The 19,494-nt window shown below is 34.7% G+C and overlaps 2 protein-coding genes across 2 annotated transcripts; one reads left to right on the top strand and one right to left on the bottom strand.

Moving 5' to 3' along the window:
- Window positions 1–434: 434 nt before the first annotated feature.
- LOC110605992 (protein BUNDLE SHEATH DEFECTIVE 2, chloroplastic) lies at window positions 435–2,937 on the top strand. The gene is made up of 5 exons (XM_021744696.2): window positions 435–651; window positions 758–855; window positions 1,253–1,316; window positions 1,825–1,921; window positions 2,630–2,937. Exons 1-5 carry the CDS (start codon window positions 594–596, stop codon window positions 2,706–2,708), a joined length of 396 nt encoding a protein of 131 aa, XP_021600388.1. The 5' UTR covers window positions 435–593; the 3' UTR covers window positions 2,709–2,937.
- A 13,132-nt stretch (window positions 2,938–16,069) lies between these two features.
- LOC110607124 (SPX domain-containing protein 1) lies at window positions 16,070–19,139 on the bottom strand. Its single transcript, XM_021746194.2, has 3 exons — window positions 18,717–19,139; window positions 16,784–16,910; window positions 16,070–16,683 (listed from the first exon to the last, which is right to left on the bottom strand). The coding sequence occupies exons 1-3, from the start codon at window positions 19,023–19,025 to the stop codon at window positions 16,238–16,240; spliced, it is 882 nt and encodes a 293-aa protein (XP_021601886.1). The 5' UTR covers window positions 19,026–19,139; the 3' UTR covers window positions 16,070–16,237.
- Window positions 19,140–19,494: the final 355 nt, after the last annotated feature.

Here is a 19,494-nt window from a genome sequence, read left to right as displayed (position 1 = left end):
ATCGAGAGTCTGATTTCAGTTCTTAAGAAGTGAAAATTCCAGTTCATGCTTAGGTTCAGGCCTGTAAAACATTTATTTTATATTTTTTAATAATATTTAATTGCTAAAATTAATTAATTAATTAATTTTTTTAAAATTTTATAATATTTTTAAAATAAAAAATAAATTAATGAATTTTTCTATTATACATGAAATAAATAATAATTTTTCTTATTAAATAAATTCCCAACCAAAAGTAAAACGGCAGGGCTAAAACAGCTTAGCACTCGCCGTCTTTTTCCTCTTTCAAAAAGAAAAAAAAAAAAGCAGCTTTTGTTAAATAATTTATAGACATTAATGCCCTTGCGTAGCGAAGGCGACGTTAATGAAGAAAAAGGGTATTTAAGTAAAATAGGAAAGATCGTCTGTCTTGTTTCTAGCAATACTGGCGGAGGGAGCCTTATCTGCTACTAAATTTATCTGCGTTCGTTACCACCAAGAATTAAACACCCACGCAGAACCAGTCTTCTCTCTCTGTGATTCTGCAATTAAGCCATTCTCTTCTGCTCAAATATCACTTGAATAAAGAACCCAGATTTGCATTTCTATTGAAAATGGTGAATACTTTATGTTTTGCCCCTGTTTGCTCTTCTCTCTCTCCCCACAAACCAGGTACCTCTCTCTCTCTCTCTCTCTCTCTCCCTTTCTTTCTCTCTTTTGAGTTTTCTTTGTTCTTTCTTTTGGTTTTTTACTGTGTTCTATCTGTGCTGATTATTAGGAATAGTTATTGGGGATACTGTTGCTGGGAAGATTCTTAGAGTGAACAAGATGTTCCATACCTCCAAATCTTGTAAATTTCAATCTTGGGAAGTTAAGGTGAGTGGTTGCCATAAAAATTTTTTTAATCTCATGCTTTATATGCTTGTTGCTTGGTTTGAGACTGCCACAGTAGTTTACTAATGGAGCTGCTACTCTTTCTAACTCGCCATGCATTATCTTGTATGAAAAACCATGTAGATTGCTATTTCATAGTCACAAAGAGATCTTAGTTTATTGAAATTTGGGAAAATTTGGGAAGAAAGCAATGAAGTGTTACCATCTCGTGGAATACATTTAGATTAAAGCAATAAGCAAATGGGTAAAAGATTTCTGTAACCAATTTTCAAATGAGTAAGAGGCATGGCTCAATTAAAAAATGCATGAATGCTTGATATTCCCTTTTTCTCTATTCTGGTTTATTTTCCAAGGAATCACTTTTCTCTCGGTTTGACAGGCTGCAAATAGTGATAAAAGCACTAAATCAAATAGCTTAGTCTGTGCTGATTGTGATGGAAATGGTGAGCTCAAAGTCATTTACTGTATCTACTTTAATTTTTCTCACTTGTATCCTCTATTCATGTTTGAAATTTAGAAACAGATACCTTGCATTTATTATTCACATACCTCTTACAAAGGCAACTTTGAATTCTCATTGTCTAGTTCTGTCTTGCATTCTATTCTTATTTCCTACTGTCCTCACACATCAAGCAAAGTTCTTTGGTTTCTGTATTAGTTTTTGCTTCGTATTTTCTATATACGAGTACTGTTCTTATTTCCTACTGCTCTTTGCATGTGTCAAACAAAGTTCTTTGATTTTTGATACAAATAGATCTTCCCTGATTACCTCTGTGATTTGTATAAGATAATGTAGACATGGATCCTGTCATTTGTTTGCAATATCCCAGATCAGTTTTCTGCTAGGCATCATATTAAACTGCTTGATTCAGAATTTTATTCTTTCTTGTTAAAACCATTAAGAGAGGATTTGAGCTCACAGAAGTTTCTATCTCCCTGTCAAAATATTAGGTGCTATAGCGTGTTCCCAGTGCAAAGGAACAGGTGTCAATTCTGTTGACCACTTCAATGGACAGTTTAAGGCTGGTGGATTATGCTGGCTCTGCAGGTACTAGCTGCAGTTTTTTTTTCTTGCACCCTTCACTGTTAGTTATTTATTGTTGGAACTGCATCTAAAATAATCCCTGATAAGTAATTCAGCTGAAATCAGACATGATGGTTCGATTCTTTTTTCTTTTCTTTCCCCTGCTTCCTCTTAATTCTCATTCTATAAATTCTGCATCACTTTTCGAGTACTTAGCAGAGATGAAGTACTATAGAAACTGAAATGCTAGCTTTCATTGAGAAAAAACAACTTGAGAGTACTTTCATAAACACAGTTTAGTGGGAATTTGACAGTGCAGTTTGGCTGCTTAACAGAAACCAGCCTGACTTGAACCTGCTGGTCCTGTCTGGTTCAGGGTCAAAACCAGGTTTTCCTTAAAAAGAAGATTGTGAAAAATTCCAACCATTGGATTTAATTAAAACCGGTCTAAACTGGGACCCTCCGGTGCTGAACTGGAAATGTACTTTCCAGCTCAGACTGTATTGCAGGCTCCCCTAGACATTCCTGCCCCTGGATAGAGAGAAAAACACAAAATTAGTATGTTTTAGAGCTCTGAATTCCTTCCTTTATGACTTGTTTTTATTGTTATTTCTTAGTACTGAATCATTCAGATCTGAGTCTCTTTCTTCCCTGGCTTTTTTCGATGGAAATTAACACAAATTTGCTTTCATTGTACTACTATTTTAATGTTTTAAATATATTTATTTGCAGAGGTAAAAGGGACATTCTGTGTGGAAGTTGTAATGGAGCTGGCTTTGTTGGTGGATTCATGAGCACTTTTGATGGTTAAGAGTCTATAGCACTAAATCTTCACCCAGTTGCCAATCCTCAAAACCACACATCCAGACAATATTCCATTTTGCCTGTGTTATATGAAGAAATGCTTGTTAGCTTGAAATTTTTGTGCTTTTTATTATGGTGAAGGTGAAACTACCTTAATTGAAAATTCATGGAATTATTTAGCTAATGATAACTTCAAATGGGTTTGTTCCCCAGATTATTAATCACTTTTCTTTTCATTTGATTTTATTTATATTTACAGTTAAAAGCCAATATAACAAATGTATATTAAAAATAAACTTATATTTAACTTGCTCCATTTAAAAATTAAAATTTCAGAGAAGCAACTCCTCTGCCTACTTCCCTTGGATTCGTCACTGCGGCCAGTGTGAAAATTATGGAGAAAGTTTATATTCATGTTGTGTTGGATGTTCTTATGTATAAGAAAAGGCAGTTTCATTTCATTTAAGAATACTGCCTGTTTTCAATGTAAACATGAATGCTTAGGCTTACGCATCATTATCAAACATTACGAGGAGATCAAGGAACTATGAGCTTTGCAGGTCATGATAAATATCAGATTGAGGATCTCCCCTGAATATTTGAATTACTTTTCAGTTTCTTCCAGACAGTGGTTCTCTTCTCTGGTCCAGCTCTCAGCAATCACATAGATGATTTTAGATTTTAAAAGATTTTATGATCACTGAAAATTTATATTTGTGAGACTGTTTTCTATAAGATAATTTTAGATTTTAAAAGATTTTGTGCTCGGTTTTTTTACTGTTATAAATTTAATATTTAAATCTAATATTAAGTCTGACTGTTATAATTTTATTATATTATCTCAAGATTTTTATAAAATTTTAGAACAATTAATTTCTCCACTATAAATAGTCTGTATTTTTATAAAGAAAATCACTCATATTTTCTATTTGATTCATTCCCTCCTTTTCTTCTCTATGCTTACTACTGAGTTATAAATTAGAAATAAATTTTTGCTATTATGTTCCTAAAAATTGAATTTTAAAAGAACATGTTTAATCGTGAAAATTACAAAATAAATATTTAAGAACAATGTCTAACACGACTCAAATTTTATTATTCTATCATAATTTTTCAGTAATCTTAAAGATTTAACTTTATCTTTTAATGGTGGGAGATAATTTTGTGAGAAAAAAATTTTATATCATGAAGGTAGGAGAAAATAATTAAAGACCTACTTTGAGATGTCCATTATTGAAAATTGTTGCTATTAAAATGTGGTAGGTACACACTAAAATCAATTGAGTTTTTTTTTTTTTTTTTCTTTGAAATAGAATTTGAAAGAGTAGAACTTGACACTATTTATTTAAATGCACTCACCACCAAATTATGTTTGGGAGTCCGTTGAGTTTATTATTATTAATATTTTATTATTAATATTCTTTAAATATTTTTTTTTTAATTTAAAAAATAATAAACATCCATTAAATATTAAATTTATGAATTTAATTTGAAAATGAGTTTCAACCAAAGGAAATTAAAAAAATTGAAAATAGATGACAACGGATCATAGAATTATATATGTATTTAAAAAATTAAAAATGATAAACCATATTTTCTTTTATTTTTAAATTATAACAAATTTCTTGTCTTAATATTTAAAAGATATATTTTGATAACCTCCAGATCTTTCCTAGCCCAGGAATAAGGTAGGATCCAAAAGAAGGCCACAAGTCCAGAGTCCGTCAGACCATACGCTAGCAAGACGGCCCGATTTTACAAGCCCGGGACCAACAATCCAGGGCAATTCGGATCAAATACGAGCACAGGCCCAATGGGGAAGCAAGCCCAGTCACTCACCAACCCTGTTCGCATGCGTGACATGGAGAATTAAATGGCCGCCTGGCGTGGAGAAGGGGTCTGACACGTCCGTACGTACGGGCCTGAGTGACATGGACAGGTAGCACTATAGACTGGGGGGCTCTCTTCTTCTCTTTCTGGGTCCTTCCTGGACTCCATTTTTTCATTTTCTCTCTGCAACTCTTGTCTAAATACTACTCTAATTCATAAAATCTGACTTGCACGTCGGAGGGTCTCCACCGGGGCATCCCCGGTAGACCCCTGACCGTTTTTTCTTATTTTGCAAGTCCTTTCATCAAATAGAACATTGAGAGACCCATTTGATGGACCCATATGATGGGTCAAGAAGAAAGCCAGATCTATCATGGAGCAGGAGAAGAAAAAAGATGTATCAAATGGTGTCGTCTGTGGGAAATGAAAGAGATTTTATTATCTCTAAAGTTTCCAGATCCACCCATTGAGATCCACATAAGGTATGAAAGTTTGTGCGAATAACCCAGCTGAAGAGAAAGATTCAATGTATTAAAAAATATTTTGATAGTATTTCAGATAGTTTGTTTTAATATTTATTAGATTTTATCACGGCTGATTTTTCTTTGAAACCTGGTGAAGCAAAATTTCGGATCGAAATACTCGTTTATGGGTATAAATTTTAATCTTTTCTGTAAAAAAAAAAAAGTGAGTAATATATACATTTGTTGAAATTGTGAGACGGCCGTGTATATATTGCCAAGGGTAGAGGGGTAGATCGGCTGTAAAATCCCAGGTTAGCAAGTTAGAGAGAAAATTAATAAATGAAAAATAGGTGAGGTCGGACTAACATTTCAGATCCACATAAGGGCATGAGGTCGGATGAGACACGATTCATAGCCATCCAACTCGGTTGCAGAGCAGCGCCCCTCAAGTATCGGAGCAACCTGGAGACAATAGGAAATGATCAAATATCCAGGAAAGTCGAGGTGGATAAGCTCGGATGCGGTATGTCATCCAACTCGAAGACAAGGTGAATTGAGATACCCAGGTCGGCATGGTCGGCATTAGTCCGTCTGACTGTCGAGAGAACTACTGATCAAGCACCACTAGTAAGACCGTCAATGGTTTCGCTGGTCGGAGTAGCAGAACTGAAAAGAGCTCGGCAAATCCAATAATCACAATATTGTAAGTGAAGGCATGTCGGCTTGAGAAGGAATAACTGGTGGATTTTCACTAAAATCAACAACATCGTTAAGAGATTACACGTTGAAGTCGAACCCATGCGCGAAGTTAGATCCGTGCTCGAGATCGTGCTCGAGATCGGAGCCCTGTTTGAGGAAAAGAACAGAGTAAAATTGCCTGGTTACAGGGGGAAAATGTGAGTGGAGATGCTTTCAGCAAGAAGTCAAGAATTCCTGACCCACACAGGATGATCAGGGCCCACTGCCAATCAGCAACAACTTTTCTCTTTCCTTCTTCTTCATCATTGTTTGGAAAATCTATTGTTGGAAAGAGTGAAAAATTGGGAATCTGCTGCTTTGGGTTAACGATGACAGTGACCTTATGCCTGATGAACATCGTCGGGACAGCCGGCGCGGGAAGGTGACAATCCAATGTCGCGTCCAGTCATGGGTGTCACCAGCGAAGCCTGAAGCCGTGCGTTGTAACAGCAGGAAAAGCTCGATTGTCTCGAGGACGGGGAAGACAACTGTGGGAGATCGCGGAGTCTCTTGTGATGCCTTCGACTTCGTACGCGCAGGCGGTGGAAAGGAAAGCCGGCGAAGCGCAAAGGTTGCTCTGTCATCGGCAATCCGAGCTGGCGACGACAGCGGGTCGGCTGTGCATGCACGTGGGTGGCGGCAGCTAGGGTGCTTCTCAAGGAAGAAAATGACCTCTAGCCAAACTACGGTTTGGTTCCCACAAGGTCAGATAGGATGATGTTGTAGAGCAGCTAGGGCATGACTCATAACTATCCGACTTGGTTGGACAACAGTACCCCTCAAGCATCGGTGTCAGGTTCCTGAATCTGTAATGTGTTAGTTTGCCGCACGGGCTGTCCTTGTTCTTGTTCATATGGAGGCTGCTGTGATGAGGCAGTTTGTTGTTGAAGATGATGCTTCTGTTGCTGCAGTGACTGTTGGTGCTGGGACTGCTGTAGTTGCAGTTGCTGCTATTGCTGTAGATAAAGTAGATGTTGTTGTTGATAGGGCTGCTGCTGCTGGTAGTAATAATATTGCCACATATGGTCATATGCTTGGTTATTTTGCACATTCCCTTGTCGTTCATTACTTTGGATGGGATGATGAGACATCTGTAATTGAGGATTCGTAGTAGGATGCACGAGTGGTTCAAACTGAAAAGTATGGGAAAGATTCTGCTGTTGCAGATTATTCATTTGCCAAGCTTGTGGTGCTGTTGGATTAGTCTGAACAGCAGATGCAGGATTCTGACCTTGTAGTTGGCCACCTTGCTGAACTTGTAGATTTTGTGAAAACTGAGGTTGAGATGGGTGATCTCGAATCATGACTTTTTCAGCTCGTGGGTGCATTCGCTGTGGAAAAGACTGCAGCTGTTTGTGCATCCTTTTATGCGAATGCCTACAAAACCCAAATTTGGAATCTTTGTGGAATCTGTCAGAACCACTCCTTTGAGTTTAGCAATTGCTTGAGTGCTCACCGGGAGCCGCGCGTCAACATGATCCATGCAAAGGTGGTCGACGTGGCTCTTGACGGAGGTAAGTATCCAAATTCTCCACAAATACCGCAACAATGCCATTATAAATAATTTGCTAAAATTAGCGTGCATACGGTCCACTCCTACTGCAAATAATTAATTACTAATCATCATCACGACCAGACAAACTTCAAAATCAAGAATCTTTTACTCTACTTTTATTTTATTTATGGTTTTGCAGTTATTATTGATTTCAGAACTATAAAGTGTAAATAATACTTAAACTTTTCACGATATTTTACATGTTCAAACATAATATTTTATAAATTGAAAGTTAAAAAAATGAATAATAAAACTAAGTGACATGTGCGACATATTATTTATTGATGAATATTATTGAACTAACAACGAGCATCCTCGTTATATACGCTCTGTGCCAGCTCTTATTTTGCAGAAAAATCCCGAATCTCGCTCGAAGACCTCACTGAGACATAGAGACCTCAGGGAGGTAGAAGACCAGGATCCCCAAGATCTCCTGGCATCAGAAGACCTCACTGAGACATAGAGACCTCAGGGAGGTAGAAGACCGGGATCCCCAAGATCTCCCAGATACAAGAACAAACCGAACTGAGACATAGAGGCCTCAGGGAGGTAGAAGACCAGGATCCCCAAGATCTCCCGGATACAAGAACAAACCGAACTGAGACATAGAGACCTTAGGGAGGTAGAAGACCGGGATCCCCAAGATCTCCTGGAGCAAAAACGGCCGGCGAAGATCTCAAATATCTCCCGGAGCAAAAACGGCCGACGAAGATCTCAAAGATCTCCCGGAGCGACAAAAGCAGGGATCCCCAAAGATTTTCGAGTGTCACATGCTCACAGCAAACAGCGGTATACAATGACGACATGCAAAAACAACTCATAAGAACATAGCTTCGACCTCACATAAAAGATTGGGGCACGGGACCATAAGCGAAAAACTTAATTCTGAACTCCACAAGGAGCTTGAATCTTAAGGTAAAGAGATTTTGATCTCACACAACAGCCAAAAGCTCCAAAGCGCCATGCTGACCTCAGGAGGGTACTGAAATAGAAATAACAAATCTGAAAGGAGCTCGGATTCAGGCTAATAAGACCTAGATCTCGCAAAATAGCCAGCATATAACGAAATTAAACTAAGGCGCCCCAACGCCTGTATCATGTAGCAATACGACTTACTAACGGCCAATGCAAGGCTCGCGGCGCTAAAGCGCCAAAGCACCATGCCGATCTCAAGAAAATGAGCTCAGTACTGGTAAATCCAATAGGCAGACCGAATTAAGGTGGGATGAATCCTAAGCAAAATGCATACCAAAGTACAGAACTAAACAAAGAATCAGGGGCAATCATAAGAGACATCAACCTAGAGAATTAACTGCTGGCACCAAACCTGCTCAACTAGCCTAGAGAGAGGTCCAGGCAGCCAAGAGCCCGTTAAAAACTCGAGGGCAGATAGCCCATAAAACACTCAGGGGCAGTAGGAAGCCCTGACTCATTAGGATACAAAAGAATGGAACCGCAGTGTGGTCAAGTCCAAAACAGATAGTCCAACCTCTTCAATCCAGGGTCGGTCTCCCCAGAAGCTTGGAGGGGCCTTATGTCCGTACCGGCAAGGCTATAAGCCTATAAAAGAAAAGTCAAAACCGAACAAACAAATAGTTAGACAGTCCGTATAAGGCTCGAAAAAAAGCAAGAAATTAAGTCCGACTTCACAAAAGAGCTCGGGACACCAGGGTGAATAAAGTGAAATTCTGAACTCCCGAGCTCGCGATACAGGTAGCGTCACAGGCTATAAGCATAAAAGCCTAAGCAAAAAGCAAAGAGCTGAGCTCCCAGTTTGGACGAACTCGCGACATGAAAACACTCAAGTAGAATAAAGCTAAGTATAGAATAAATAATAGAGAACCGAGCTCCCCCTATGAAAAGGCCCACAAATGCAGGAACACATAAAAGGATAAACGAAGGCGAAGGATCGTGCTCACAGCTCGGATTAACTCACAATAAACAAACATTTAGCAAGGATAACCCGGGAAGAGGAAAACGACAAAAGACCGAGCTCTCTATCCTGGTGGAACACACAGCTCAAACCGCACTGACGTCAGGAAGGTTATCTCAAAAGGGACAAGGTGTCCGAGCTCGTAACAAGAGCAAGATTTAAAATCGTCTAAAGTGGGGCACTCATACAAATAAGACATTTCTCTAGGTAATATATATCCGAGCTCGCAACACTGACAAGATCGTGAGTCAAAAACAGAAATGCCCTCATGGGAGTAAGAAAAACTCGCAAGTCAGAAGCTTAACTAGACTCCGAGCTTTTAGCCCGGGTCAGTTCGACTAGCCAAGTCCCAGCAGAGCCAGCCTGATCCATCAAGTAAGTAAAATTGACAAAGCCAGAAGACAGCCTGAGCAGAAAATAGTGATGATGCACAGGCCGAGGTGAAATATCATTCATCATCAAGAACACATCTCCAGATCGCCCTACATTTAAACACCAAAGTAAAGAGATAAAGAAATAAGGCAAGTAAAAGACGTTTTGATAAGAGCCGTTCTCGAGCTACACGGTCATTAATGGAACCTAAGTATTTACCCCCTCACCAGTCATGGAATAATTGCTGAGGAGGTAAAGGAGCAATTGATAACCTCCAGATCTTTCCTAGCCCAGGAATAAGGTAGGATCCAAAAGAAGGCCACAAGTCCAGAGCCCGTCAGACCATACGCTCGCAAGACGGCCCGATTTCACAAGCCCGGGACCAACAAACCAGGGCAATTCGGATCAAATACGAGCACATGCCCAATAGGGAAGCAGGCCCAGTCACTCACCAACCCTGTTCGCATGCGTGACAGGGAGAATTAAATGGCCGCCTGGCGTGGAGAAGGGGTCTAACACGTCCGTACATACGGGTCTGAGTGACATGGACAGATAGCACTATAGACTGGGGGGCTCTCTTCTTCTCTTTCCGGGTCCTTCCTGGACTCCATTTTTTCATTTTCTCTCTGCAACTCTTGTCTAAATACTACTCTAATTCATAAAATCTGACTTGAACGTCGGAGGGTCTCCACCGGGGCATCCTCGGTAGACCCCTGACCGTTTTTTCTTATTTTGCAGGTCATTTCATCAAATAGAATATTGAGAGACTCATTTGATGGACCCATATGATGGGTCAAGAAGAAAGCCAGATCTATCATGGAGCAAGAGGAGAAAAAGATATATCATATTTGATATTGGATGAATATAAATTAATTTGTGAAATAAATGAATTTATATTTATATATATATAATAAATTATAAAGTGATGGGTAGTTGTACCAAAAATTTTTTTTGAGTTTTAGTGATATTTTATTTTCAAAAAATTTACAATAATAAATTATTATGAAGTGTATGCATGTTTGAATTTATTTTACTTATAATAGTATTAAGAGTAATGCAATAGAAAAAAATAAAATAATAAATTAATAAGACTTATGAATCATGAAAAATATTTTTTATAAGATTGATCTAAAATATTTAAAGTATGGAGTATTTTGCTAAAATATACTTACTGATCCTTAAAAAAAAATTAAAATTTAATTGCTCTAGTTTCATTATGTAAAACTTTATGTACTAAATAGATTTTTATTTTTTGAAGATTTAAGAAAATATTTATGTGGTATAAGGGTGGTCGTGTTTCTAATATAGAAATAAAATTTTTAAATTTTTATATGGTTTGAAATAAGCATATAAAAATATTTCACCAAGTTTTGACTGGTATGCATATTTATAAAGTTTATACATAATGAACATATAATTTTTTATGCTTATATTTAATACAAGTTATAATATAGAATGTGAAATTAAATATTTATTTATTCATAATTTTGATATAAAATATATAAAGATAGTAAATGTGATTTGGGGTATTAAAATTGATATGATAGTATAATTATATTGCAAGAGTATTAATATTAATTTTCTTATAAAAAATTTAGATATTTTAATGTCAAACTAGTAAATACTCCATATAATATTAATTCTCAAAGAAGAATAGAGATGATATTATTGTTTAATTTAGCCATGCACATATTATTAAAAAATTATTGCATTTAATGAATTTTTCAGATTTGATATATCTTATACTATGTAAATTGAGCAGATTTACCTATCTAATTATGATTATTGGGCTATTTTAGTCAAACTTAAAACTGAATAATTTGAGAGGTACGAGCTATGGTATTTTATGTAGTGGAGGTCCTACTGTATTAAAAAATATAGTGATGTTAATTAAAATTTAAATTCAAATGAGATAAAATCTACAGTGATTATGTATTTAATTGGTAGTGCAATTAGTTGAAAATCAATTATTATTATCAAAACCACTATGGAGTTAGAGTTTACTGCTCTGAAATTAGATGACAATGAGACTTGAGTGACTAAAAAGTTTCTTAATAAATACTATGTTGAAAATAAAATCAATATCATTTGTATATTGTGATTACCAAACGATAATAACTATTGTAAAGAATAAAATTTTTAATAGTAAAAATATACATATTTGTGTAAAACATGATATGGTTGAGCAGCTGCTTAATTTTGTGGAGTTAGAAGTTAATTTGATCAATTCTCTAACTAAATCTTTTAAGAAAAAAAGTTAATAAATGAAATATTGAGGGAAATGAAACTTAGCCAATTTGAAATTAATAGTGCTAGGAACCCAACCTCTGCGATTGGAGATCTCATGAAAAAGATTCATATGGGTAATAAAAAGTCATTTATTAGTTTTGCTAGGACTATTTAACGTTATTTCTTCTTATGGTGTGAGAAGTGTTAGACTGCATTAATGATAAGATTAGCTGAAAGCTCTTAATAATATTCATATCTCTTATTAATAGTGTATAAATTGCAGTATACATGATAATATCATCTATATAAATGGGAGTGGGGCCGCTTCTATGAGATTGTGGTATAATTTCTAAAGTACTTATGAACTACCAGACATACGCATGGCCTATTAGCATAAAACAACGTTAATAATAAGATCTGTGCAGTGTTATAAAATTGATGAGATATTAGCATATAAAAAAGAGTTTTTGGTTTATAAAAATAAAAGTTTCATCAATTACTCTGTAGGTTCAGTCTTATTAATTTAGATCTGGTTCATAGTCCAAAAGACACCAGATTCTAAACATATACACTAAACTTTTAAACTCAACAATAAAAAATCTTTTAAAATATGTAGGAAATTGTTGTAAAATGAATTTAAATTTAAAAAGATTTTATAGTAGTTGAAAATCTTATTTGTGATATTTTTTTATTGTCGCAGGTTTGATATTTAAATCTAATATTAAATCTGACCGTTATAATTTTATTATATTATCTCAAAATTTTTATAAGACGGTTATTTTTTCCACTGTAAATAGCTTGCATCTCCACAAAAAAAATCTCTCATATTTTCTACTTATCCCTTTCTTTCTCTGTACTTTCTACTGGATTATAAATTAGAAATAAATTCTTATTATTTTGATTCTGAAAATTAAATTCTAAAATAATCTGTTTAATTTTGGGAGATTGCAAAATAAATATTTAAGAACGGTATATAACACGACTCAAATTTTATTATTCTATCCTATTTTTTCAACATAAACAAATGTATATATGAAGTAAAATGTAGTAAAATTTGAAATTTGAAACAAATTATCAAGAGAATTTCATAAAAGTAGCAAGGAAATTTACCTCAGCAACTTTATTCAACTTGTCTCTGACATTCTGCAGCAGTTGGGAAAGGTCACCATCCCATTTATAGAACTTCAATTTCTTTTTGTTAAGTATCTTCTCATGCACTTAACATAAACAAATAGGAAAAGCCAAAAAAAAAAAAAAAAAAACTCAAACAAGTGCCTAGACCCGATATATAATATATCTAATACTAATTAAATAAGAGAGTGTCATTGAACTTTCATATAGAACCGAATACCAATCATATTATTGTATCTTAAATTCACATGAATCGAGTCTAGATACATTTTTTAGTAAGACAAAACCACACACTATTAAAATCTAAAGAACAACAAAAATTAAGAGTTTAGAAAAACAAGATGCTTTAAAATTGAAATACATTTTCATTGCTAATCCTTCAAAAATCTGTCGCTAATAACTTCAAAAGAGCCGATCGCATGATTTAAAGGGAATTGATTTGAAGTCCCATATTCCAAAAATGAAACCGCAACTTGATCAAACAATTATAACTAATGGTATTTATACACTTTTAAGTATTTCAAGACATTCAAGATCAAGATATAAAACTTATTGAGATATAAATCTCTTTTTCTTATTGCTACTTGAATATATAATACTTTCTTCCGTTGCATAATTTTTATTCTTTTTTTTTTTTATCTTTCGATACATGATATGAGAAGCCTCCCATCTTTAAGTTTACATTTTAAGAAGTCACACCAAAATAAAGTAGAAGGAGTTGTTTCTATGTGAAGTGTGTGTATTCTTTGATTTCTAGAATTTGCGGTACTAATGGAACTTTGTTTTCTAGAGCCAAACAATAAACAAAATTAGATGATAAAGCATTTAAATAACCACTAAAAACTCATTGTACAAAAGAAATATCATGGATCAAATAAATATCTTTAAATACAAAAGGTAATTATTATCTTCTTTTTAAAAAAAAAAACCATTTATTTTGATGTAAAATCATTAGTGTTTACCTATTCATTCTTATTTATTTAGATATCCGCCATGGGCCCAGCTTTTAACTTCAATGCAGATGTCTAAGATGCAAGAGAAATGCATTGACCCAATTCAGTACACAAAACTCAGCAACGAGAGGGTCCACGAGGATCAGCAGATAACGAGCCCAGCGATTACGTCTAGACCTGGACATGAAGACTCCACCCTTATCTTGACCTGGACTTAGTCTCCGCCTCGTCTTTAACCGAAATAGGTTGTGCATACTGAGTCCAGCCCACCTTACCTTTACCAGTATTAGGGTTGTGCTGCCACCGAACACTTATCCTTTATTTGGATCGTTGATTTTACCTGATCACGGCGGATTTGAATTCTGAATTAGACCGTAATTAGCTTAGTATGAAAAATTATTATATTAATTATGGTTATATATTAATCATAAATTATAATAAAATCTACTATAATCAATGGGTACAATAAAATCATTGTATGTACAACAGAGAATATCTTTTTCTATTTTAGAGAGAGAATCTCTCTTTTCTCTATTCCTTTATGAGTATTACCATTTAGGATTTTTTTCTCTTTATCTACCGCCTGTCAACCTTTATTTGCTCTTGGGACAGAGGGAAGCCTCGCCTCTTTAGCCCTATGTGGATTCTCTCTATCCCATAGATATGAATTTATATAGTTTTAATTTTCTTTTTTACTTTTATTTTGGAAGCAGCGGGTCAACATGCTAATAGTTCTTCTTGGTTGCCTTGTGTTGTTGTTTCTTCTTTTCTTTTGCATGTTTGAAGATGAAAAATCATCACTTTGTAAGGGAGAGAAGGCTCACCAGTATCTGAGTAGAGCACATATCTTCTGCCATCCCGTAATCCGGTTGGAGATCTTGCCTTCTTGATCCACTTTTATCCTTCATCCTCATGTCTTTGTTCTGAGGGTGTTGAATCCTTTATGGTATTGAGCATCTCTGAGATCTCTTACCGCAATTCGCTTTATAGACGATAGATCCAAAAGGCTTATCATCACTAAAGAGTGCTACTCAGTATCCGCAATCATCTCTCAGACTTTTTTAGGAATTGTCCTTTTCCTATTAGGCTATTGGGCTTTTGATGGTTTGAGGTCCCTTTCTCTTTAATTTATTTTTGCTTGTGCTTCATCGGTGGTTTTTATCGGTTAATTAGCAATATGGAAGCCTTCACTACCAGCTTTATCTTGTGCAAATGATAAAAGTAGTTCTTATGCTTCTTCCTAGCAAAGCTGGATTTAGGCTTTAAATTGTGAACTTTATTGTTTTGACCTTGGTAGCCAATTTTTTTGTGAGCCTTTAAACTAATGAAATTTCTACTTTTGAAAGAAAAATAAATATATTATGTTCTTTTTAATTCTGTAATATTTTATTTGTATTAAATTAATATTTTATTGAGTGATCAGAATGCAATAATATGATGTTATCCCCAAATAAAAATAGCATGAAAATGGTTTGAATAATGGAAGCTAAAGTAGAATGTTTAGGTACTTACATATTTGATGTTATAACGACAAGAATGGATTGAGGAAAAGTTAAAATTGAAGTATATGAAAGACAAAATTTTCTAGAGAAAGTCATAGCCTAGCCATGGTGGAAACAATGAAATCATGGCTTGGCTATGGTGTCTAAATTAGAAGTATGATTGGTAATTAGTGGTGGGCCGGTGGTGCTATTGTGGCCGGATTGTGGACTATTATATTTGATTAGAAATATATCTTATCTATAATTTATTTTATATATGGGAGCAGAGTGAACCGGTTGAAGGGATTACTTTTAAAACTCTTGGTGTATACGTTTATTCTATTATTATACGTAAGTAAATCATGTGATCGATTATTTTACAAATTTTGTTATTTCTATAAATGTAAACGGTCATTTTCTAAACTCTCCATTTAGGAGACTCTTGATTTTTCACACTTAAATAGAGAAGAGATAAAATGGCCTAAATTTTTTGGGAAATTCTTCCTACGATGTATAAAAAAAAAAAAAGAAATATGACCTAGCTTAGTGAATGAGCATAAAATCCACGACCTGGCCGTGGTGCGTTCTTTGACCAGAAATTTATTGAAAAGCTTATTTGGTCTTATTTTCAATTTCACATTATTAAGGATTTTTAAACTTAATGATGCAAATGTAATAAATCTTTTACCAAATTTTGCTTTATATAATATTCATTCCAGCTCGAATTAAACATTTTACATCTGTGTTAGCATCTAAAACATGCATAAAATATGCAGTAAGGTAAGAAAATAAAATAACAAAACAAACAACGTGATATGATGGTCTCCTATTTCCTTTTCTCAATATCCAATTACTTGGCCTCCTGTTCCAGAATGGGAACCTTCTTCCAAGTATCATCCAAAGCACCCAACTGCAGCGGTGGCAATGAAAATACACTAACAGTAGAGCTTCCGCTCCGAATTTCCTTCAAAACTCTCAACGCCGAAATGGTGCTCTTCATGTACAAGCTCTTCATATGTTCAATCTCTGCAAGTTCCTTGGGTACTCTGAGCAGATCATCATTCTTGGTGGTTGTAGAAGTTGAAGGATCGCATCCTTCATCCCCATCAACTGCTTCAACCGAAGATGGTGGTTCGTATTTTGGGAAAAGGCGATCAAGCATTGTCTCGCACTCTTTCACGAGCTTGTAAAGAAGGTCTGTGGTGAAGAACGGCTGTTGCAAGACCTTCTGGATGAAGGGCAGCCGAATGAGAGCGCCAGTTCTTTTGTCATACTTCTTTAGTATTTTTACTAATCCTGTTAAAACCATAGCAAGTTAGTTTGAGCAAATAAGAACTTCTCTGCGCTATAAGGTATTGAAGTAAGAACAAATTTGAGAACAATTAAAGCATTTTACCTGTGTAGTTAAGAGCACTATAATTCTCCAGCAAAACCATCTCTCCATGGAAGTCGACGATCTCCTTCCTTATTTTTATAATCTCTTCGTTTGAATCTTTTGCCTTTGCTACTCTATCTTGCAGCTCCTGCATCATAATTGCAAGAATTCAGTTTAAGTTTCAGATCTAACATCTGAGAAATGGTGCTAGTTGTTTTCTTTGAATTGCTTTAACAAATTTCTTGTTTTCTATTTTCTTGTTTCATAAGTCCTGAATATCCTTAGATGGGAAACTAACTTGATGGACTCATTCACTCAAAAACAAAATGAAAAATTATTATTTAGTTTCTGTATTATGAAAAAAAACTCATTAATTGATCTATTAAATTTAAAAAATATATTAAAGCATTCCTAATATTATAATAAAAAATCTACCAATAGTTTAGTTAAGTATTATAAAAATGTCTAAAATATCATCGTAAACTCATTAGTACAGTTTTTATAAAATTAAGAGATCAGTTAATAAATTTTTTTAAATTATAGAGACTAAATAATAATAGTAAAATATGTAATGGTTAAAACTAACAAATTGACTAGTTAATAGATTTTTAAAAAGTTAAGAATGTTTTAATATATTTTTTAAAATGAAAAAATTAATTAATGAGTGTTCATAATATATATGAACTAAATAATAAAATTTTCAAAATAAAAACATAGTTATCAAGTTAAATCCAAATTCAATCTTCACAACTCCAATCCACCATAACTACCGAATTATTTGACATCCGGACCTCAAATCAGCCAAGGACACAGACGTGAAGAAGCAAGTTGCAACTTTCGGCTTGAAGTCCCATAGTTGGAGTTAAAAGTCAGGCCATGCCTCACATGTTAACTTAGCAGAACTACGTACACTTGCTTTTTCAACCCAGCAAGACGAAAGGAACATTTCATCTAAAGTAAAAGACAAAGGAATGAAATTCCTTCAATCTTCACCACAAAATAATAATAATAATAATAATTAATGGAGAGAGAAAAAAAAAAGATAAGATTTCTCCAGAGGAGGAGAATGGAAAGGAATTCTTGAGTCATCCCGGTTGACCAAAAATATTTTTAATCTAAAATAAAACAGAGACAAATATAAGAACAAAGAATCATTCCTCTTAAAAATATTAGATGCCCTAAAAGCATAAGGGAAAAACTATTAAGGATTATAATAGTTCCGTTTTCTTTTCAGAGAAAAAAAAGTATATTTCTCTTGTATCATCAAAATTTACACAAGTAATATGAACAAATTAAATTTTTTTCATTTCACTTTATTTTTCCAATTATTTTCTCTTTATTTTCTTGCGATCCAGATAAAGAGTTAAAGAAATATCAAAACAACTTCCAAAACCAGAAATGTCTGGTCGAATTGTGCGTATACATTATAGGCAAATTATTGAATGCTTCAACGCCCCAAATATGGAACTTACAGGCTATCTCCTTCCAATACAGAGACAATTCTGTAATTTCCACTTGGTGCTTTGGCAGAATGAACCAAGGCATAATTCCCTCAACGGCATAATTATCCCTCAAAAAGAAAGGGCATAATTATAGTGCGCGCCAGCTGTAACTGGGACAGGTGGCAGACAAATACATGTCTTTCACAGAAAGGAACGCCAAGCCCGCCCAAACGACTAACGGCTTTAACTGTCTCCGTTACTGCATCCTTTTACTTCGCCTAGTTTGTTCTAGATCTATCTTAAACGACGGCGTTTCACATTAAGATTTACAATTCAGCTTCATGAATAATGAGTTAACACTAAATAACACATAATTAAGCGGTGATTTTTTATTCAATTACGTTCTTGAAGTTTCGCAAGCCATATATATTGCAATATAAGAATTTTCTCGGATACCAAACAGAAAGGAGATCATACAAAAATGTTTCTGCGATCGGAGATGGTAAAAATACCTTCAATCTGATGATATACTCCTCCTCCATCTCCACAAAGAAGGTGTTGAATTTCTCGAGCTCATCCTCCAAGAGTTTAATGAAATCGATCTCCTCTTTTGTCATGGCATCTTTATTGTCTCCTCCTGCAGCGCCATCAATACTTGAATCTCCGTCGCCCAATCTGGGGCGTTTGGTAGGCCTATCTCCGCCTTTGTTAGGCTCTATAAGCTTCAATCTCTTCTTGAGCTCCTTGTAGGAGAGAAACTTGTCTCGCCATTCAGGTAAGGTCTCCTCGATCTGGTTGCTGAGGCTCTTGCCAAACTTCATGGTGTTTGTTTGTAAAGTACAGTGGAAAAAGAGGGGTTTGCGAGTGTTTGGTGGGTGAGAAAGTATGAAGGAAAGTAAAGGAAAAAAAAAGGTGAGAGAATAGAGAAGGAGAAGGAGAGTGCAGGGGTGATATAACGGTAGAGGAAGAATATTCGAGGGGTTAATATTGGAATATCCAATTATTCTGAAAGAGGATATCTCTGGTTTTATTCCTTATGCTGTAATATACAGAGAAACGATAGATTTTATTTATTATTATATTTCTTTATTTGAGGAAATAAATATTATTTTTAAATAGTATATTAATTTATTTTTGTAAGTAGTTCGAATTAATTTTTCTGATAGTAAATATATTAAAAAGAGAGAAAATTAGAATAATTTATGTAGTTAAAATATAAAATTAATTAAAATTTTAAAATAAGAAATAAAAAAATTAATTTTATCAAAATTAAAAAATAACTTTTCCCTT

This window comes from Manihot esculenta, chromosome 6, assembly GCF_001659605.2.
Source record: "Manihot esculenta cultivar AM560-2 chromosome 6, M.esculenta_v8, whole genome shotgun sequence".
In the NCBI taxonomy this organism is placed as follows: domain Eukaryota; kingdom Viridiplantae; phylum Streptophyta; class Magnoliopsida; order Malpighiales; family Euphorbiaceae; genus Manihot; species Manihot esculenta.
This window is presented reverse-complemented; position numbering and strand designations above follow the sequence as displayed.